Raw genomic sequence first — 23,575 nt, 5'->3', positions numbered from 1 at the left:
GCGGAAGAAATTTTCAAATCTACGTCCATAATCGTATGATTTTTTAGTACAAAATGAAAGCGCTTTAAAATGTTAATTCCGAGACAAATTATATCGCAGGCGTATACGCTGACTTAGCCCAATCAATCAAAATTATTAATTTACATTCGTACACTCAAACTACAAAACAAAATAAACTTTTCGTCTTTTTGACTGAATCATTTAAAATTACTTTTCTTTCATATAATTCATTTAAAACATTTATTTCAACAATACTCCTAAACACATCATGTAAACCTACAAATAGCTGTAATTTTATGTTTTTTTTCTTGTGTTTGTATGACTTGTTGCATAGCTTTTATCAAATGTAATTTTATTCTTATTTTTTTATGTTTCAAAGTATCTGTCAAATTAAAATTATGCTACCAACCATGTAAAAGCCCTCTGGGCGTTAAATAAATAAATAAAATAAATAAATATAAGAAAAACCTAACCAACGAATTGATAGTAAAGATAAGTCGTTTCTAGTTTTATTTTACGAAGTTAGTTTGGTTTATACTAAAGTATTAAGTAGCAATAAGAAACTAAGATGTATTGTGAACCAATGCTGTAATTTGTTTTTGCACAGGATAGAATTAATTTTATTAAATCTTACAGAATTGACATCGTGGGGTGGAAACCATACCGCAGTGGACTTTTTGGTGAAACCAGAAAACCAAATGCACGTCGGAGCCATCCTCAGGAGATCCAACATCAAATACTCCGTAGTAATATCTGACTTGCAGAAGAACATCGACAATGAGAACCCCCCACTCAGTGAAGAGGACCAAGAGCTGCAAGACAGAAAAGGTATGAGAGAACTTTGACTTCTTCAGTTTGCTTAACAGCCTTGTTCAGGCTACGATTCAGATCTTTAGCATTGATATGGATAGAAAAACAGTAAAAATAATAGCTGCCGATGGCAATGTTCGCCTAAAATAGATTTATTGACTTGGTAACAATCTAGATATTACTAATAGTAGGCTCATTCTGAATAAGCGCAACCTCAACCCATGGAGCTAAGCCAAGCATTCAGATAACTTCTAAAGGCATTGAAAGATGATGAATGGCATCTGACACTGCAGTTGGTTGACAATTGTACACGAACACGTGTGAGCAGATGGTGTTTTGCTTTGCAGCAAGGGCTTACAGTTTTTGGCACAGTTACAGGACCAAGGGTCACTTAGCCATGCCGGTGGTGAAACCGGCGAACCGCCGGATGGCAACCCTCGGGGCCTACATGGGCTACAATTCCCTCGACGACCACATGGAGTTCTGGCCGACAGCTAACTGGGGTTCGTGTTCCAGACAGTGCATGATCAAACCAACCAACCACCAACCGCATCCCCGGCCTGCAAGCATGATTCTCCGCACGAAATTACCTGTACACTGACCGTCGTCACTCTTCTGACAGCACGCCACTTTATTCTGCTCTCACCATCAACATATTGCATACAAATTGTGTGCCTTACTTTGCCCCATTGTAATATTACCCGTTTAAAAAAGTATTATTGTTTTAAATTGCCGTCTTTTTACCACATTTCACGAAGTAGTACAATAGTGATATGTTTTTTGTCTAACCTAACCTTGTCAGCGATATTGGATACAAAAGAAGACATTATACATATTACGTATGAGAAGTGCCATTGAAAAACATGTCACCGCAAGTACCACTTAATGAAAATTGATAAAAATTTCAACAACAGCAATCTTCAGATATTAGGTAATATTACCAGGGGTATAAGTTAAGCACTTCCAACGGGATTCCAGAACGATACATTTTGAATCAGTCTCAAGCTTGGATTATTCAAATCCGAAAATCAAACTGTACGATTATACGTAAGAAGTAAAAATCGTGAAACTTGAGAGCGTTTTGAGATCACTCAATCGCTTCTGCGAAACAAGTTTCAACTTCATATTCAAATTGGTCGGTTCTCGATACCCAAATAGTTTCCAGGAATTCTCTCCTTGTTATTTCCAACGTGTAAATACATAACTATGCGACCTTGGAACTGTTTTGTAATTAGTTAATTGTTTTATCCTTCAACTAAACGTAATGTTTTGTAGGGCACCGCATGACATGGCAGCAGTACCACCGCCTCGCTGATATCTATGGATACCTGGACTACCTGGCCATCACGTACCCTAGTATTTGCAGCGTCAGAAGCATCGGCAGGTCTCACGAAGGAAGGGAGTTGAAGGTGTGTATAAATCATAATGTTTTGTAGGGCACCGCATGACATGGCAGCAGTACCATCGCCTCGCCGATATCTGTGGATACTTGGACTACCTGGCCATCACGTACCCTAGTATATGCAGCGTCAGAAGCCTCCACAGGTGTCACGAAGGGAGGGAGTTGGAGGTGTTTATAAATCATATCACAAGATTTCACCTATTCAAGTTCTTGGAAATATTCTCTCATCGAGCAAGACTCATTTCCTGGTAAGTGGTTTAATGAGTGTGTGTTCTAGTACGCAGAACACTTAAAGACAATGTGAGTGTACGGGCATGATGTCTCGTATGAAATTCAGGTTAAACCTGTTCCCCTGTTATTTTCGATTGTGATTTTGATCGAGCATAATATACAACGTAAATTGTTAGCAATCACCAAGTAGTCATCTATTTTACTGTTCGACTTATTTCAAAATAATAGGAATTTGCTATTATTTGGTTGAATGTACTATCTACATTACCGGATTTACGCGTAAGCCGAAAAGCCTATTTGATTCGAAAACAAAAGATGACATACAATAAACGGAAACCTAAAATGTATCGCATGTTAACGCATTGTGGAGAAGACCCAAAAGAACATTACGATAAAATGGGGTAACGCATATCAATTTTCAACTTGAAACTAAATAACTTTTTTAGTTTCAAGTTAAAATATTTTTTGTCCGAAAATTTTCGATTGTAAACAAAAAAATCATGGTCATCAAAGTCACCTTTCAGAGTATGCCGACTACATACATGTTTTTGTAAGCTTATTACAACGATACACTAATCCCAGAAAAAAAAAGTTTTAAAAAATGCCAGTTCGAATATTGAAATATATATTTAATCATGTAATAGGCAGTCACTGGTATACTTTACAATATAGATGAAACGAAACTATTATGGTCGTTGAGGAATTTATATATATTATTTTTACATTTTTCTCTGTCTTAAAACATAAAAAACAACTTCACAATTCAACCATAAATGTTTATTTATTTATTTTATTAATTTATAAATTTAGAATTAACGGCACGAGTGACATTTACGTGGTGAAAGTTATTGACAGTCATAGTACAACATATGTATGTTTGAATATAACTAGAAACCAACTAATTTGACACTTATTTTCGAAGCGTTATTTTATGTAAAAAAATCATTAAAAAAAGCGAGTAATTTCTGTGGTAGTAATTATGCAGATATCCGCGATGATCAAAGTCGCCCCATATTACAGTAATCTGAATACGGTAATCTTAAGAATCAAATGGCCAAGCCAACCATTTGAATCTGAAATTTAAGTAACATGTTTGGAGGAAATTATGAATTACTAGCAAAAAATATCAAAGTTATAGGTCAGTTCAATTCATTGGTATTTCAAATACTCAGGGTCTGAATGCTATTTAATTTTTTTTTCAACTGCCTAATTACAATTACAAATTTTCATTTACAGTATTGTTGAAATTCTATCAACGTGGTGTATTTTCTTCCGTAGGTAAAATGATCATTAACAAAATAATCGAATATAAAATGATCTTATATAAAATGTTCGTATATAAAATGATTGTATGTAAAATGACCCTATATAAAATGATCGTATGTAAAATGACCCTATATAAAATGATCGTATGTAAAATGATCGTATATAAAATGATCGTATATAAAATGATCGCATGTAAAATGATCGTATATAAAATGTTCGTATATAAAATGATCGTATGTAAAATGATCGTATATAAAATGATCGTATGTAAAATGATCGTATATAAAATGATCGTATATAAAATGATCGTTTGTAAAATGATCGTATGTAAAATGATCGTACATAAAATGGTTGCATATAAAATGATCGTAATCAAATTATTGTAACTCTCAATGATCGTAAGGAAATTATCGTAGGCAATTAATAAGCAAATGATTGTAACAAAATAATGGTGTGTTAGTTAAGAAAATAAAAAGATTTGATATAATTTTAGTGTAATCATTTATTTTGTGAGATAATTACTCGTACAGCACACTGCGTACTGAGCAACACATTTTAATACTTGCCGTTGCTGGTTTTACAGACTTTATATCACGCAAATCTAAACAACAGTTAACAATAAATATATCTAGGTAATATATGTGAATAAAATAATGCACGTATAGTGTACAGACAGCCTTTTATTTATTCCAATAAAAAATATTGGAGTTGTTTACTTCAGCGTAAGCAATGCTGTGGGCTTTTCAATAATCTAATCGTCTTAATAAAACTACTTGTTTATGCATCTGTCTTCTCCTGAACTTAACAGATTGATTCGAGTGATAAAATTACAATCAAATTGTAATTACGATCATTTTAAGATCGAGTATTTAACATCATTTTCTTATTTAAGATAATACAAGAGGTAATATACGATCAAATGATAATTACGATCGCATGCCATAGATCTTTTTGCTTACGATCATTCGATTACGATCATTTGTCTTACAGTTTGCTGAATGAATGATTAATTTTACAGATGCTGAGGATCTCCAATGGAAGACCAAACAACAAGGCCATCCTGATAGACGGAGGCATTCACGCCAGAGAATGGATCAGCCCAGCCACTGTCACTTACATGATCAATGAGATCGTCGAGAACTTTGACGACGAATCCGATACTGTACGGAATATGGACTGGTTAGTATGATATATCTATCTGTCCTATATTTGTGTAAAGAAGAGATTCCTGGTGTAGGTTTGTTTTTTATACAAAACTACAGTTTTATTCCGAGATTGATGAAATTTCGCTCACTTAACCTTCAAAACAAGAAGAAGGTCACTGTTTACATGAGAATATATTCCCATCCCTTTAAAGCAGAATTTTGATACTTTCTGATAAATTTTGCAACGTTCAAAATAAGATAAAAATTACTGTCTACATCTGATTTCTAAAAACTCTGCAAAAAGCGCGGGCAACGCCGGGGATTTCAGCTAATATAAAGTCGAACCAGAAAAGGACTTTTGTGAATCATCGACAAATAATATTGATCATGTTAAATCCTTCCATAATATTGTCTACCTTCTCACACGTCTTCCAAAGGACTGAAAATTCTTGTTGCTTGTTTCTGGGGTGTTATGCCGTGTTGCGCTAACTCCTTCTTTAGCCGACGTTTCGGACAGCGTTGCAGTGTCCATCATCAGGGCAGATCCGGTAGATCTACATCTTCGGATCTAGCGGATCTGCCCTGATGATGGACACTGCAACGCTGTCCGAAACGTCGGCTAAAGAAGGAGTTAGCGCAACACGGCATAACACCCCAAAAACAAACAACAAAAATGCTTTTGGCCGTGAGAATCTAAAAACTTACCTGACTGAAAATTCCACTATTTCGAACGCTGTGTCCATAGATATTGAAGAAATTATGTTCGTACTAAAATTTGGGGGTTATAGGTAAAATGATCGTATACAAAATGATCGCAATCTAATGATCGTAATCAATTGATCGTAACTCTCAAATGATCGTAACTTTCAAATGAACGTAAGCAAAATGAAATAAGCAAATGATTGTAAGCAAATATTACGATTAAATGGTAAATTACAATCAAATGCGCTTACGATTAACCCTTCAATACTTTCATCACTTTTGTACAGTTTGCAATGTTTTCTGTGTATTTCAAATGCACTATAAACATCTTTGTTCCGTAAAACTAATGCTGTTTTAGAAACTAGATAAAATTATCTTTCCGGTGTATGCATTTTAAATAAACATTACTATTTCTAATAATAAAATTTTAATATCAAACGTTGAGGCAACTGGAAAGAATCATTATTTCTCTTTCTAACGTCAAAATAATTAAGTATTTCAGCATACTTAATAACGATCATTTTACGTACGTACGATCAATTATTGGTTACGATCAATTATTGGTAACGATCAATTATTGGTTACGATCAATTATAGATTACAATCAAAAGGTCGGTTACCAAATTTGAGAATGATCAGTTCTAGGGATTTGTTATACGAGCCAAACTGCGATGCACTCGCGTTGGCTTACGGCGAATCTCTCTTGCGTTCTACTATACCTGGCTTCGCTAAAACCTGTTGTCCGTGTATCTTAATTATGATCGTTTGATCTTTAATAAACCTTATATTCATTAGTCACCGGTTTAACAAGTAGCTTAAGTAGGATTAAATGATGCTGATGGCTCGATCTTATAAAGTAAACCAGGCAATCAAAGTCAATTGAGATCGCAGCAACAGCAACGGGAACATGAACGGGTCGCAGGTCGCAGGTCAACTAACTAACTAACTAACTAACTAACTAACCATCACGCCGTTTCCCTGCAGGGGTAGGCAGAGAGGACGGACCGCCAAACAACTCGGTCTTGGCACACACTCCTTGCCTCATTCACATTCATACATCGTCTCATACATACTCTTCTATTATTCTGACTCTTGACATGGCCCGACTCGAGTATCTGATTCACTTGATCGTGCCATGTCTTCCTCGGGCGTCCCCGACTTCTGCTACCATTCGCATTTGCATCATATATCCTCCTTACACTCCTATCTTCGCTCATTCGCTCTACATGCCCAAACCATCTAAGCGTCCCTTTCTTAATCTTACTCATTACGCTTACATCAGCCTTGCACTCTTTGCGGATCTCCACATTCCTCACACGATCATACATGGTTTTACCACACATACGCCTCAGGGATCTCATTTCAACAGCATTCAATCTACTTTCATCCTTTCTTTGCCAGTTCCATGCCTCACTTCCATACATCAAGGTAGGTACCAGCACTCCGTTGTGGACTGCTAACTTCGCTTCTTTGGACAATTTTTTGTTAGCGCCAACGGCGTTCAGTCCTCCATTAACGGAATTACCTGCATTTACCCTTCTTTCAATATCTCTGTCAGCCTTCCCATCTCTCATAAACATACTTCCTAAATACACAAACTCATCCACCTGCTCCAAGTATTCCTCATTCACAATTATATTGCACACTGTTTTCGTACTCTCTCTTTCAAACACCATTACTTTAGACTTACTTACATTCATCATTAACTCATTCTTCATGCATACTTCGTTCATCCTAGACACGAGAGACTGTAGATCTTCTATACTATTAGCAATCAGCACCGCATCATCAGCATACAACAGGCAGCATACTTTTAAATTATTCAAATTCGCGCCCAATCCCACCTCTTTCAATTCTTGCATACAATTATCCATGTATAGATTGAATAACCACGGTGACATTACGCAGCCTTGTTTAACACCCTTTGTGATATCAAACCACCCCGTAAAACCACCGTTTACCCTAACACATGCAACGCTTCCCTCATACAGAGACGCAATTGCCTGAGTCAGATTTGTATTCACTCCATACTTGGACAACACCTTCCATAGCTTTTTCCTGTCGACTCGGTCGTATGCTTTTTGTAGATCTACAAAGGCACAGAAAAGTTTCTGGTTTTTTGCCAGAAACTTTTCAGTGAGCATACGCAATGAGAAGATCTGGTCCATGCACCCCCTTCCACTCATAAAAGCACCTTGCACATCCCATATTTTATCTTTTGTTTCCTTTCTTACTCTTTCAATCAAAATTCTACCATACAGCTTGCCAACTGAACTTAGCAGGCTAATAGCCCTGTGATTCCCACATTCCATACGTGACCCTTTACCTTTGTATAGTGGCATGATCACAGCCCTTCTCCAATCTAAAGGCGTATAACCTTCCTTTAAACATTGGTTAAAAAGATTGCACAACCATGTGAGAATTATACGGCTACCTTTAAAATATTCAGCAGCAATATTGTCAAACCCGACAGCCTTACCATTCTTCATACATTTAATCGAACTTTCTATCTCATCCATGCTAATTTCGGTAACATTCACTCCATCGTCATTCATATCTGATTCGCCGCTGGAATCACTGTCACTCACTTCGCTTTCGAAGACTTCCTCGAAATAATTCATCCATCTCTCTTTTATTTTGTCCTCATTCGTCAACATTTTTCCATCTTTTGATTTTATCACTTTCATGCTTCCGTTTTCTGGGCCCCTCCGGGACCTTTTGACTTCTTTCCAAAACAACTTAATGTTTTCTTGGAAATGGTTTGTCATTTTCATTCCTTCTTCCTCTTCCAGGCGTTTCTTTCGTTCGTTCACTCTAACTCTTACTTTTTTCTTACATTCCTTATATACTTCTTTCGCTCGATACTTCTCTTCGCTGGAAGCACTGCCAGCCACAATCAGACATAACCATGCTTTCTTCTTCTCTGAGACCAGTGCTTTAATCTCATCACCCCACCATGCATCACCTTTCTTCCTACCTTGCGTACTAGGTCAAAACATACTTTACTCTAAAACTGGTTTCAATTCGAGATTAAAAACTTGATTATTATTTAGTTATTTATCAGCACCCCTTTTAGGGGGTTTTACTTATGAAGAGTAAAAATTATACTAGACGCAATAATTATTAGCCTGAAACACCCATACAAATTGATAAAAATTTCCGAGAAAAAATAAATGCCGCTGAAGGGAATTGAACCCGCAGACTTCTGACTGCCGGTCAGCTGCTCTACCAATGCGCTAAGCCGGCTTATTCTAAACCCATCAATTCATTCATATTATGAATTAGTATTTCTCACTCAACAATTGCTTTATTTTTGTAGGAAAGGCTTATATATTATACATAACTGAACTGCCTCAGTAACAACCTTATTAATTTGTTTAGTGAAAAATTCAAGCAATTCTGGACTATCATATGCATCATTTAGAATTTTATATATAGAAATACCAAGTCAAAAAAAAATTTAAGTAATGAAAGGAAAAAGTCGGGGACGGCCCAGGAAGGTACGGTACGACCAAATGAGTCAAATTTTTGAGTCGGAACGTGTAAGAGTTTAAATTATACAGGAGACAATGTAAGGCATGTTAATGAAGCAAAGAGAAGGTGACAAGAGAGAGTTGTGTGGCGTACAATCCTCTCTGCCTAACTCCGCAGAGAAAACTCGTGACAATTATTAAGGACAGATTTAGAAAGGTACCTACTGAAAGACGGAAATTTTAATAACCCAGGTCTTGGAAAGGCAGGGTTAAATTGTTGAAGTACAAAAGACGAATGGCGAAAACTCGTTCCACATAAATATGTGCAGAAAAACGAACGTAAAAAAATAGTCGTTCTCAAGACAGGGGAACTATATCGCCACCCAGTTGGGCAGCATCGTGAGGCAGGTTAAGGTAGAGGCTGTATAAGGGAATTATTAATGTGAAGAGGCCCGGATTATATGAAGGAGGAAAAACAGATGCGTTAGCTCGTTCCATATGCCGCACATACGTTAAAACCCTAGTAAACGTTTGGTCAACGTTTACACGCTGGCGGGTTGGCGCCAAGATCCTATGACATGTGCACGAAAAACCGACAATAATCAGGTTGGTCGGCCAACGTTGGTAGCGAAAGCGTGCAGCGGCCAATACACGTCAAGTAGTCCTGTATACGTTACAAGGCGTTGGCCCAACGTGTACTGGCAGCATTACACAAAACGAGTAGAAGAAACGACGCGTTCTCATGAAGCCAACATCAACGGGTTTTCCGCTTGTGTCCATTGAATTTCGGATAAGTGCTGACGATGTAAACAACTGGGTCTTCTGCATTATGTATATATATAACAGAAATATGTACCTACATATTTCATTGTGACAAGTAGATATAAATATTCATAAGATACCTTGAAATCTTATTTATCGGTAATATGGAATAATTAAACATAAATTAGCAACACTGGAATCACGAATTATTATCATCGACCTCCATGGCAGAGTCCAAACATCCTTGTCTTTGAACTCAAAGGTCGCGGGTTTAAAAGCCGGAGAAGTGAAAATGAAAATGAATTGAAATAAACTAAAAATTAATGGCTTGACAGCAAAATAAGATTTTAGTAGCGTTCTGGGGGCCTAGAACGGTCGCGTCGACAAAAGGTTTTATCAAAAACTTTTCATCTCTCGCGAGCACGTCAACTAAATACCTATGACAATTATTTTACAAGCAATAATTATTCGCCTGAAACACTCATCCACATTGAAAAATCTCCTGATAAAAGATACATGACGCCAACGGGACTCTAACCCGTGTCCCTTCGATTTCCGGTCGACAGCTCTGACCACTGAGCTATGGCGGCTTATCTCTTACCCGCGAAATAATTCAATATATACTAGTGTTTCATTCAACAATTACTGCTTGTTACATTTTTTCACCTGAAAACAACCAACTTTATTTTATATGAGAAAGGCATTGTTGTTTTTAGGTGAAAAAATGTAACAAGCAGTAATTGTTGAATGAAACACTAGTATATATTGAATTATTTCGCGGGTAAGAGATAAGCCGCCATAGCTCAGTGGTCAGAGCTGTCGACCGGAAATCGAAGGGACACGGGTTCGAGTCCCGTTGGCGTCATGTATCTTTTATCAGGAGATTTTTCAATGTGGATGAGTGTTTCAGGCGAATAATTATTGCTTGTAAAATAATTGTTACCCTTTGTGCTATGCATAAAAAATCTTGTCTTAAAAACATTAGTTTACCAACAAAAATAATAATAAATACCTATGCTCATTGATTTAGTCGACAACTGTTGTATGTTCGTTGGCGATATGCAGTCGTGATTGATAACTATGAAACTATTAGAAACAACTATTTCGGTCACCGGAAATGGAAAATAATGCTTTTTAAAAGCATTGCATTAAAAAGGTTTTCTTGTCTTTTTTAATGAAACCAAAACTAAAAACCTATTGCAGGTTCGTAGGTTCTTAGTTTCGGTAAAATAAAAAAAGGCATTATTTTTCATTTGAGGTAACTGAAATGGTTGTTTTTCATTGTTATTTATTACTGATACAAAGTGTTTTTTAAATAATTTTTGCATAATAACAGTTTCCAACGTCCATTAATTCTGGATATTACGTACACACTTCCAACAGTGATTTCCTTGCGAAATTAAGAAACAGCATTTTGTCTTGCTTACGGCTACTTATTGTTTTTAGCGAAAAAGAGACAAACTTATACGATGATTCAATTGGAATATTCGGAATTTTTAGTGTGTTTTGTCTAGATACCTAACCATATCTAAACAAGTACTGTGATACCTGTAATGTCACTTCAATCTTTAAAATATGCCCAGAGACACTACACTGAATTCCAAATAATTAGGTTCCTACTGAAAGCGAATAAACTGTTACCTATAATTTATTTAAACTGGGGGTATATCGTGTATCCCGAAAGTGACGTTCTTCGTCGAAATTTGAAATTGAAATGATTGATTTTCAGGTACATCGTCCCGGTGATGAACCCTGATGGATACGAATACACCCACACCATCGACAGGCTGTGGAGGAAGAACAGAAGGAGGTTCGGTGTTTGCAGCGGCGTTGACCTCAACAGAAACTTTGGGTAAATTATGCACAATATTGTTTTACGTTAAGCCTCGTAACACATCTCAAGCTTTACTGCACAGAGTCAGAGGAAATTATAGACAATGTCGTTTTACGTGAAGCCTCGTAACACATCCCAAGCTTCACAGCACAGAGTCAGAGGAAATTATGGATAATGTTGTTTTACGTGAAGCCTCGTAACACATCCCAAGCTTTACTGCACAGTCAGAGGAAATTATGGACAATGTCGTTTTACGTGAAGCCTCGTTACACATCCCAAGCTTCACTGCACAGAGTCAGAGGAAATTATGGATAGTGTTGTTTTACGTGAAGCCTCGTAACACATCCAGGTCAGAGTCAGGGAAAATTATGAACAATGTTATTTTAAGTGAAGCCTCGTAACAGTCGTAACACATCCTAAGCTTCACTACACAGAGTCAGGGGAAATTATGGACAATGTTGTTTTACGTGAAGCCTCGTATCATATCCCAAGCTTTATTGCAGAGTCGGAGGAAATGTCAAGAATACCAGAACATATACAAAACATTTTAAATAATAAGTCGTTATGTGCTTCTGAGTAGTCATCTTTTTATTTTGTTTATGAGTACCGCACATGAGTCCCAACTGCTCCCAAACGTCTGGTCAAAATTGGGGTATGTTATGAGGCTGAATTGCTGAGTAGGGAGGGGAAAAGGATGGGAAAGAGGAAGGTAGAGAAGTACCTGACTATTCACATCTGCTCGCCAAACATGGAGAAAGCCATTTCGGCAATGTTTCGATTCTGAATGGTGGACTTCACCAGGGGGATACTGAAAGTATCTACCACTCTCGAATTTGCTGTAAATATACTGTACATTATTTTAAATGAATAAATTGTGAAACAACACAAATCAATCAAATAAAATTTAATTGCATTCGTCTGGATCTGAACCCGCGACTTCCGGAATCATAGTCGAGGATCGTAACCACTCAAGCACGGAGGCTATCAATTGCAGGTACAAAAGTACAGATAGTCTACCTGTCCTAAATTCACATTGAGCACAGTTTTAAAAAATGACATCAATTCTATTTAAAAATAATAATTTTACTGTAAAATGAATGCAAATAAAGAATTATATCCACCAATAATAATATTAGAACACAGATAAATTCACATAATTAGTAATGAAATAAAATTATTGTCATTAGTCATTATAAGCGCATTATTTAAACAGGTCGAATTTAGATAAAATAAACTAGGCCGATGAAGAATAACTATTATTGTGACATTAATATGCAATTTATTGGTATTGCAAAGTTTGTCCCAATTATGCATGGATGCACATACCAATTTTCGATGGCGGCTAAATAATTAGATTTTGTCACTAGAATCCTAGAACGCAAATGAAAAAAACCATTGACCAATGTTACATATTGGGGGCATGCATCCAGACATTATTAAAAAAATTATTTTTAATGATAAACTAATGTTTATAAGACAAGGTTTTATGCACAGCACAAAGGATAACAAATTGTTATAAGCAATAATTAATAACTTGAAACGCCCATAAAAATTGAAAAAAATCTACCGAGAACAAAATAAATAACGCCGACGGGAATTGAGCCCACAGCCTTCTGATTGCTCTACCAATAAAGTTACGTCGGCTTATTCCAAACCTGCCAAATAATTCAATATATACTAGTATTTTTCATTCGACAATTATTGCTTATCACATTTTTTCACCTAAAAACAAGCAACTTTCTTTTTGTAGGAAAGGCTTTGTTAGTGCTAAATCTCCTACTAGTGCGGGTTCAATTCCCTTCAGAGGCAATTTTTTTTCTTCGGAAGATTTTCAATTTGGATGGGTGTTAAAGGGTAATAATTAATCCTTATAATAATTAGAAGAAGTTATCAATGCCATTCGTACACGAAGAAACTTACAAGCGACTTGAGTTGTTTACGCGCCGCTCGTGAGTGTCCGCCATACTATTTTGCTAGTGTTCGAAACGCAACACGTCAACTACGGGCTTGACATCGGTGCTAGTAGCACGCTACGCGAGTTGCATTTGCATCTACTGATTTGACAGAAATGACGTCCGAACATAATGTTAAATTTGTTCTGTATGTGGAAAAAATATCCATGTTTATATAACTATAATTTACCGGAATATGTTAGAAAAGATTTCGTGATGTGTGGTCTCATGGTTGGAAGTAAGATTTCTAACATCTGCATCTATCTCCTGACGAGCAGAATAATCCTAACAGGGAGCAGAGTGGAAGATCCTCTGTTGTAAGACCGCCATTCAGAATTGAAACGGCTTAGGCAGGTACTTCCCCACCTTCCTCTTCTCCATATCCTTCCCCTCCACACTACCTTCAACCTCACAACTTACCCCAATTGGGGATGCCATAGTCTCACTGGCTCCACACAGTTGAGAGCAGTTGGATTAGGTTAGGTTCCTGTGCGGTTTCACAATTAAAAAAAAAAAAAAAATAAGCGTTCATTCTTTCATTATTTATCTAGTTTGCTTGAGATTTGAACTATCTATACTCTATACCAAGACTATACAATAAATTGTATAATACGATGAACGTTGTTAATTTACAGATATAGATGGGGAGGACAAGGAACATCCAAGAATCCATGCAGCGAAGTATACCCTGGCTCACAGGCATTCTCAGAACCAGAGAGCAAAGCATTATCTGTAAGTATATGTTTTTATTATCATTTAACCACTTGGCATCATCTAAAATATATTATATTCATAAATTTACCTAAACCACAAACTCTTACTATATGAAATTGATCTGCTAGATAATGTGTGCAATACAAAGCGTTAAGAGAAAGCTACAAGCCAAAAATGTGTATATTCTTGGTATACCTTATATTGTAGGTAATAGGCTTTAAAGTCGCTTGACAAACGGAGTCTAGAAACGTTCGATTTCAAGCACAAAACTGGTTTTTATTTATTTTGTAAATAATTTTATAAGAAAGCAAAAAATTTAATCAAGTGAAACTTTGATTGCATCCACCACTTCAACGATCAATAATACTAAACTATATAATATTATGAACCATGCATTTGACCAATGTAATCATTTATACTATATATAGGCTGATTAAAAAAAAAAATTATATGTATATATTTAAATTTAATTAGAAAACATACACGTTATACATGTGATTTAATTTTACATTTAAAATGGTGATATTAATTTAAAATAAACCAGTTAAGTTGTATTTACGTTCTTTTATTGTATGGTTACAGATTAGTAAGCAAGTAGATATTAAAAGTTACTAGCAGTTAAAAACCCGCTCCGCGGGTTTTTGCTGCTAGGCCCTGCGGGCGGCACTTGGTTGGGCTGCGCCCAGTTTAAGTGATATTAACAACAGTTACATTTAATAGATAGATATTAGGTCATTCACAGAGAGAGGGTGAGTATATATTGTTAAAACACGGAACAGGAAGGAGTTAATGAATAATAACATGCTCAATTTAGGCATAATAAGAATGACAGTTGTTTGAATAAATGAAATTTTACGTATTTGTGATGGATTATTTCAAATGAAACACTATTATTGACTACATGTCTACAACTGATATTAACTGTTATGGTACCTAATATAATTTGCTCATAGGAGACTTGCAGTGCTTAAATATGTGTTACAACCGTCAATGTCTATAAGTTGAATCAATATCGTATAGTTTGTCACAACAATTAAAGATAGTTACAACAAAGTTGACTGAAATAATACATTATTACATATTGATTAATTGTACCCGTGTTTATGGATAAAAGGAGGGTAATGGTGCAATGTGATTAGCAGTCGGTTTAATTAAAAGGTGTGAATTTTACTCCAACTGGTGGTAATTCTTTTCCTAAAACTGTTACTGTATCTAATAAAGTTTAAAGTTAGATTATATATACACCTTCATCAGGAGAGTAAAAATCTATATATAAAGGTAGATTATTACAATATAGCGCCCCTGAGGTAATATCTCACAAAAGCGGCGCCATGCAAATTGTCCAATTAATAAATAAATATAATGTTTACATTTTATTATGTACGTATGCATTGATATACAATGGAAATAGATAAAATAATGTTATCCGATTAAACTTTATTTTATTAAAAAACAAATAACTTTTTTAACTTCACTTTATTATATACAACCAATACATGTTTCATGAACGAAGTATACACCGAAGTCAAAAATTAAATATAGATTACAATTGGAAAAAAGAAGTGGAAGGAGGGGGGAGGGGTAAGAGTAGGCTGGGTTTATAAGAATTATGAATTACAATATGAAAGACCAGTTAAGTGGGAAAATATTTAAAAGAGAGTTTATAAAAAAAAATTCTTGTTAATTACATCTACTTTTATAAACATGTTCTCTTATTTCTAAAATTTCGAAATTATTTATTTGTGATGCTTTATATCCTGTGTGAAGTATTTTAAGACCTGAAATTTTTTTTTGCATATAACCATAAAACAATATATTCATAAGACAAATAACATTTAATAACGGTTATTCTAATAAATTGATAGTTGAAATACTAAATAAAATAATTAAACATATTATCTTCAAACGGTATTTTTACCCTAGTTCTTAAGATATAAATAAACAATGGCGTAGAATTCTGTTTGTGGATAACGACACTTCTAAAATGATATATATAAACATTCCTGGTACTATTCAACCGGCGTTTTACACTAATAACAGAATGAATAAATATATTCTTAATAATATAGATTGCGAAAATCAAACAAAAAAATCAGGAGTTTATAAACTCAATTGGGCTGGATTTGTAATTTATTTTACAAAGGTAGAACCAATAGAAACTTTGAAGTCAGAACTAAAAAATATCTCAGGGTTCTAAATGGAAATAGTGAATATGAGTTTGCAAATCATCTTTTGAATCACACTTTCGATAAAAATTCAGGTCTTAAAATACTTCACTCAGGATTAAAGCATCGCAAATAAATAATTTAGAAATTTTAGAAATTAGAAAACATGTCAATATAAAATCAGATGTAATTAATAAGCAAAAAAAAAATTATAAATAATAATGAAAAATGCCATTGCAAAGTAGAACTAAACTTCCAGAAGAAATCTTATTATTAAATGCTTGATGTTCAAGTAATTTTGCATATTTAAATATACGCGCCAGTCATTTGATTCGTTTCTTCACCGCCAGAGGGGCGCTCTGTCGGCCACCTAGCCGCGATGCGTATCGGGAATCGGCCATATTGAATTAACGCCTGCTTTTTTCGTCAAACGTCAAACGTAATCACGTAATTGTGGATAATTTTCACTGTAATGTAATTAATCCAATGGATTATGAACTTTCTAAGACATATTTTCTTCGATATTATCCAAAAATTGTATGAGCAGAAACGATATTTTTTAAGAAATATCGTATTACATGTGGCGATTCTATTTCAGTATGAAATGGTGTCTTAATCTTTAAAGTCTTATTTAAACACAATTTGAATTTGACCAATCACAGGGCCTACACCGTCCAGACGCTGGAGTAATAATATTATCAGATAATATTATATATTATAAGTTGAGAATATATAAAGAAAAAAGAAATAATTGTTCTGATTTAAGTACATCGTAAGGGTAATTTAAGTTTTTGTTTGGAAAATATCAATATCTCTTACGATATTGTAAGAATTGCAGATACGTCCGAGTAAAGAGTTTTCGATCTGAAATGTTATATGTAAAATAAGATATTCGTTCTGGTATTGCATTCAAGGCAACGAAATGCAATCCTTTCTAATAGAGCTGGTGAGCCAATAAGGCAAAGTAAAAAAAAATCTGAGTTTATTAAGAGTAATAGGTCTACACTGATCATGTTCAAAACGATACGACAGGTGTTTCAAAAACTTTGTTTAAATATTTTGAATTCGGTGAATATAGGTTTGGTTTTGAGGATTCCAAAAGACAGCTGCGAATTCGAGATGCGATCTTACTTATGCCATATATATAGTAGTTAGATTGTTAAAGGTTTATTAAATGGTTTTGTGATGCGTAGAATGAAGCCCATTTCAGATTTTTTATAAAAGATAGAACTGAATATAAATTAAATAAAGGATAACAATATAGGTATATTAGCATCGCTGCTAGCAACACTGTAATCTTCTCTTTTCTGTTACATGCAGTGTTACCTAAGCTCCCGATTTTTCGGGAGATCTACCGATTTTTCACTTCATCTCCCGATCTACCGAAATGGCACCAAAATCTACCGATTTTTCGGTGTTCTCAGCGATTTATCGTTTCTCGTCGATTCTTTGTTTATGGTCCGCACAACAGGCAAATAATTGTCTATGGTTAAAAAAAAAAAAACTAAAAAATTCCCCGGATTCGGGAATTGACCAGAATATTTACAAAATACTGCAATCTAAGCATATCTCTATTATACGCGGTTCACACGGGGCGACTTTTGTCGGTCAACTTTTGTTGGTTGGACAATTGAAAGCTAATCGCCACGTGTGAACACTCTGTCAACAAAGTTATCAACTTTTTTTGTTGCCTAGCAAAAGTTGAAAGCCCGTCTACTTTTGACGTTCGAGTACGACCATCGCCATTTTGGTTTTACTTGTCGTTCGAGTTTTTCACCGAATCGCCCCGTGTGAACACATGTTTCAACTCGCTTGTCTTTTTTAGTTACTCGCGGGAAAAAGTAAAATTTGAAACGGACCTCCTTCGGCGAGGAGTATTTTTATTGTAATTAAATTTAATCTTACTTTACTTATACTTTCTATGTGGAAGGACCCTATTGATGGGTATTATTTTTATGCTTTCCGGCAGCACATTATTATTTTTTATTCCTTATAGTTATGATATTGTTTTGTAATATGTTTTCATTATCATTATTATTTTGGTAACACATTGTTTATTATTTATTTTTTTTTGTATAAATATTATTGTTTTTGATATCTTTGTTTTACTTTGTACATCGTACAAAAAAAAGGATTGTTGAGCAGTGATAGAAATGCGGATTTGTATACTGCGCTCACAGCTTTTTGGGATAATTTTTGAAGGATTCTTCCCAGATAAGAGATTCTACTGCCCAATTGTCTTTTGTATACACTCAGCATGCTTGTAAAGGTTTAATTTTAATCTAATATAACTCCATTTATAACAATTTCTGTATAATTTCATTAACAATTTTAATTTGGCCCATGCACTTTCTTTTTGTTTTTGATGATTCAACTGAGATATTTGTAGGTATTTCTTAATAAAGGATTAAGGATTACTAAACAGTGTACCTACCGTTATCAAGCATCTGTCGCCAGGTGACAGGTGTTTTGAAAAAGCCCATGAGGTGGTTGATTGGTTCCTAAATAAAATTAAAATTCATAAATTTTTTCGTTTCATTTAATTGTACACATCCCGATGACGAAGGTCGTTACTTGTATGAATGTCGCTCACTTTTAAAAGTAAGTAGGTATTACATGATTTTTGACGTCTCGCAAAGTGACAGGTGACAGTCCAAGGTCGATGTTTCACAAAAATTTGCGCCGAGTTGCCAGACGTAAAATAAGTCCCCGTTAAACGTTAGGGCAAATTGCGTTATTCCACGGGCAACATCTACAATAATCATATTGACGGCGCTGCTTATGGGTTTTTTCGTTAGTTGTTAAGGTTATGCTTCGGAATAATAAAAGGGATTCGTATTATTGACAAAGGAGAAATTTTGTTAAAATAATTCTAGTGATCTCCCGATTTCTAAGAAAATCTCCCGATTTCTCCCGATTTTTAGGCGTAAATTCTCCCGATTTTGAATTTTTGAGTTCGGGAACACTGGTTACATGCATAGTTTCTGTGTAAGTCACTAAAGGAAACAATTAAATGAATCTTTTATTTTCCAAATAGGATTTCGTCAGGCTGTCATCAGCAAAGTTCAAACTGTATGCGACATATCACAGCTACGGAGAGTACATCCTGTATCCTTGGGGATACGACAAGGTGGTGCCAGAAGATTACAAGGAGTTGGACCAAGTTGCAAACGATGCAGCCCAGGTAAAAAAAATTGTTCATAAAGGATCCACAATCTTCTCATGCTCTTTGATAACGAAAATCTGAAGAGATTTTACTAAATTTTGTCTAAATAATAATCTTGACGGTTTCCTAACTAAATGTACAACTTATCAAAAAGTATTGAAACAAAGGTTTATTCAAATATACATATTGAAATAACAATGAAAATAAACGTAGAGCAGAGAGGTAATAATTTTATAATGAAAAGACCAAAAAACAGTTGTAAAAAATTTAAAAAATAGCCATTCGGCTGGGCTGAAGAAGTTTATCCAATTAAAAATTACTATTAAAAATGAATGGAAGTTAAATTTTCTAATTCTGATCACCATTCCAAAAATGCGTAAATATTTTCATTAAAAACTCTTCTAAACTGTTCTAACTTACTAAAACGTCATTACGATGTAGAAATGCTACTGGCTGGTAAAACGGTCTCCGTGGTCGAGGAGTATGGCTCTCACTAGCAAGCCAGAGGTCACGCGTTCAAATCTCAGCATTCGCAAGTAAATTTTATTTGATTCATTTGCAGCACGTTCCAGAGTGGAAGATACTCTCAATAACACATTAGTGTCAGACCACCATTCAGAATTGAGACGTTGCTTGAAACGGCTTTGGCAGATCTGAATAGCGAGCTACTTCTCCACCTTCATCTTCCCCATCTCCTTCCCCTTCCCACTACCTTCAGTCTCACAACATACCCCAATTAGGGAAGTCACAGTCTCACCAGCTCCAGACTGTCCAGTTGGGACTCTTGTGCATTTGAAATTGGCGAGCATGATGTCAACAATGCCATAATCACGAACACGTTATTATGGCGGCAATTCGAAAATGGCACATTTAAAATCATTTTGAAAAATTTATTGATTAACATAAAAATGCCCTAATTATCATATTTTTATCACTTATATTAATTGTTTATTCTCTTTGTTTCCAGGCCATCGTAAACAAGGGAGGATCTAAGTACAAAGTGGGAGCTTCCAGTTTAATCCTGTACCCGGCATCCGGAGGATCAGACGACTGGGCAAAGGCTGTTGGAAAAATAAAGTACACATACACAGTAGAATTAAGTGATTCGGGACGATTTGGATTTGTGCTACCGGCGGCGTACATTACCAAAGTGGCAAAAGAGTCTCTCGCTGCTCTGAGGGTAATGGCCGAAGCGGCAAATCGAGCATAAAATTCCTATAATTTAGTCACTTATTTATATTATTTAATCTATTCATTAGTATAATATTTAATAATTAATATTTAAATTAAAAAATACAAAAGCTTTTGCACGAGTTGTTTTTTTGTTTTGTTTTGATACTATAATTCGTTGTAACATCTGATTTCCATTGAAGATTAAAGAGAGAACACCCATAATTCTCACTTACTAATCACTTTGCATGCACACTATACTACTTCAAGAACGAAACATCTGGAACCTGTTCATAATTGGGGACATCAACATCAACGTACTAGCACAAGCAAAGGATTAACAATTACTCCTCCTCTCCCACGGGATGTCTGCAGCAATAAGTGAACCAACAAGAATAGAACATAAAATGAATAAAACAACTCGCATTAAAACTTGCATTGACCACATAATGGCAAAAATGAACAAAAAATATTCACAATCATACACAAAATAGAAGAATTTCCATTCTACTAGTTTCCCGGAGGCATACTAGCGCACAGAGAGTGGACTCTTCCCTCTCAACATCACTATCACTACGGCAACCTGTCTGCTGGAATATTGCCCCACTACCTACCTAATAATCTACCATGTCTACCCCAGAAGTTTGTCAAATTTTATGTTTAAAAGGTTACTACATTCAGAATGCTCCCACTGTTTGGTGAATATGAGAGAATAGGTTATAGGTAAAAAGATCGTAACCAAATGATTGTAACTCTCAAATGATCGTAAGCAAAATGATCCTGACCAAAATTATTGTAAGCAAATAATAAACAAATTAATACCCAAATGATTGAAAGCAAACAATGTGATCAAATGTGATGATGATCAAATGATAATTACAATATTTTGATTACGATCAAAACGTTGGTTACAGAAAGAATATGCATCTCATTTTACTTAAGATATAGACTGATGCACATCACAAATTGTAGAATGTGTATCAAAAATCTGCAGAGAAACAAATATTTATGAGAAATGAAAGAGATATAATTTGAGATTTTCACGGTCAAAAGTATAACTGTGATTTTTTTTTGTGAGGCTGAATGTAGCGGGGAGGGGAAGGAGATGGGGAAGAGGAAGGTGGAAAAGTATCTGGCTATTTAGATCTGGTCACCAAAAACGGCCAAAGCCATTTCTAGCAACACTTCAATTCTGAATAGTGGTCTTACACCAGGGCAATACTGAGAATATCTTCCACCCTAGAACTTGCCGCAAATGTACTAAATATTATTTTAAATGAGTAATGCAAATAAAAAATTATTTGCGCACATCGGGATTAGAACTCGTCACCCCCCAATCTCCCGCTTGCTAGTCCAGAGCTGCATCCCTCCACTTATACCTCGATGAAGACTAGCAACAGTTGACAGAGAGAGCACAGAAGTTGACCAATTCTGCACATGTACGCCATTCTCTAAATGATGCTTTATATTTGGAATAATAAAAAAAAAACTTTCTTTTGTGACGCCTTACAAGAACGCCCCTGTCTGTATAGTGTAAAGGCGGGGAGCCACCCGGTTCCGCAGCGTTATGAGCCGGATTTACTTTGGGGCTGTAGAAAGGGATTTATTAATGCGGGTCTTGAAGAGGCCCGGATTATACGAAGGAGGAAAAACAGATGCCGGAAGCTCGTTCCACATACGAGCGGTCTTTCACAAATACAAGGTGAAGAAGCAGCCCGTTCTCATGAAGCCAACATTAACTGTGAACGGGTTTTCTGCTTGTGTACGTCGAGTTTCACACATTTGCACCGGTGCACCGGGATCAATGCTGCTAGCTTCTTAAAACAGGCTCCATTAAAATACATGTAGAACGGACTCAGCATGCCCACATTGATTTATACATTAGAGATGGCAATCGGTTTGTTAACAATGGAATGTCAATAAAGTAAAGACGCGGAAGATACTGATAGCAACATAAAAATAAAGTAAAGACAAGGAAGATACTGATAGCAACATAAAGTAAAGACGAGGAAGATATTGATAGCAACATGAAGTTACGACGAGGAAGGTACTGATAGCAACATACAGTAAAGACTAGGAAGATACTGATAGCAACATAAATATTTGTACTCACATTCATTTTGTCTTCATGAATTTTGTCGATACCCGCCATACCTTCCCATTTCTTATTTTGAACGCTTTCTTTAGTCAACACTGTTTTGGAGTTACTAATGAACACGGAATTATTGGATGAAATGTGTTTTTTAACACTCTTTAGTTTTTTTGCAACAAAACTATTCGATGTGGATGCAGATCTCTCAGAATTTAAATCTTCCGAAGACTGTCGAACTAACTTTTCAGCTTGGGAAAGAATATCTTCAATGTTTTCAGTGGAATCAGAATGTTCATTCATATTTGCTGTTCCATGCTGCAGTTTGTTAATTTGTTCGAAAATATTTTCAAAATCGAATTCGTCGGTGTCTTCCCCCGTGCACTGTCGCTCCTGCTCCAAGAACTCGCGAACCGAAGGACTAGAATCGAAATCACTTAAACTAAGCACATTTATATCAAAATTAACACTATTATCACAATCTGATTTATGTTTCGTGTCTCCGTTAAAATATTTCGCTGAAGACATAACCCTTTTCTACTTTGAAGACATATAATTATACCGGCTCTTTGGAGACGTATATTATTTTAAAACGTGTTAAATGTAATTAAAACATCGTTGCTACAAAGTTATCGAGTTGCTACGACAAAAAGTGACGTTTATAACGTAAATGTAAATAAACAATAAACAGAGA

The 23,575-nt window shown here is 35.4% G+C and overlaps 2 protein-coding genes across 2 annotated transcripts in view; one reads left to right on the top strand and one right to left on the bottom strand.

Annotated features, from left to right (window-relative positions):
- The window catches only part of LOC149426133 (carboxypeptidase B-like), a 33,731-nt gene extending 12,796 nt beyond the window's left edge, over positions 1 to 20,935 (top strand). The window contains exons 3-9 of the mRNA XM_089638507.1: positions 637 to 828; positions 2,086 to 2,219; positions 4,728 to 4,888; positions 11,521 to 11,643; positions 14,213 to 14,309; positions 19,494 to 19,640; positions 20,590 to 20,935. Coding sequence (XP_089494633.1) covers positions 699 to 828; positions 2,086 to 2,219; positions 4,728 to 4,888; positions 11,521 to 11,643; positions 14,213 to 14,309; positions 19,494 to 19,640; positions 20,590 to 20,832 — 1,035 coding nt within the window. The 5' untranslated portion in view covers positions 637 to 698 and the 3' untranslated portion in view covers positions 20,833 to 20,935. The remainder of the gene's footprint in view (positions 1 to 636; positions 829 to 2,085; positions 2,220 to 4,727; positions 4,889 to 11,520; positions 11,644 to 14,212; positions 14,310 to 19,493; positions 19,641 to 20,589) is intronic.
- LOC149426132 (uncharacterized) overlaps positions 1 to 23,509 on the bottom strand; it is a 72,655-nt gene extending 49,146 nt beyond the window's left edge. Inside the window, exon 1 of the mRNA XM_089638408.1 lies at positions 22,906 to 23,509. Within this exon, the coding sequence (XP_089494534.1) occupies positions 22,906 to 23,409 (504 nt within the window). The 5' untranslated portion in view covers positions 23,410 to 23,509. The remainder of the gene's footprint in view (positions 1 to 22,905) is intronic.
- Positions 23,510 to 23,575: the final 66 nt, after the last annotated feature.

The sequence above is a fragment of the Hesperophylax consimilis genome, chromosome 1 (genome assembly GCF_061612785.1).
Source record: "Hesperophylax consimilis isolate HC1 chromosome 1, BYU_Hcon_1.0, whole genome shotgun sequence".
NCBI classification, from domain to species: Eukaryota; Metazoa; Arthropoda; class Insecta; order Trichoptera; family Limnephilidae; genus Hesperophylax; species Hesperophylax consimilis.
This window is presented reverse-complemented; position numbering and strand designations above follow the sequence as displayed.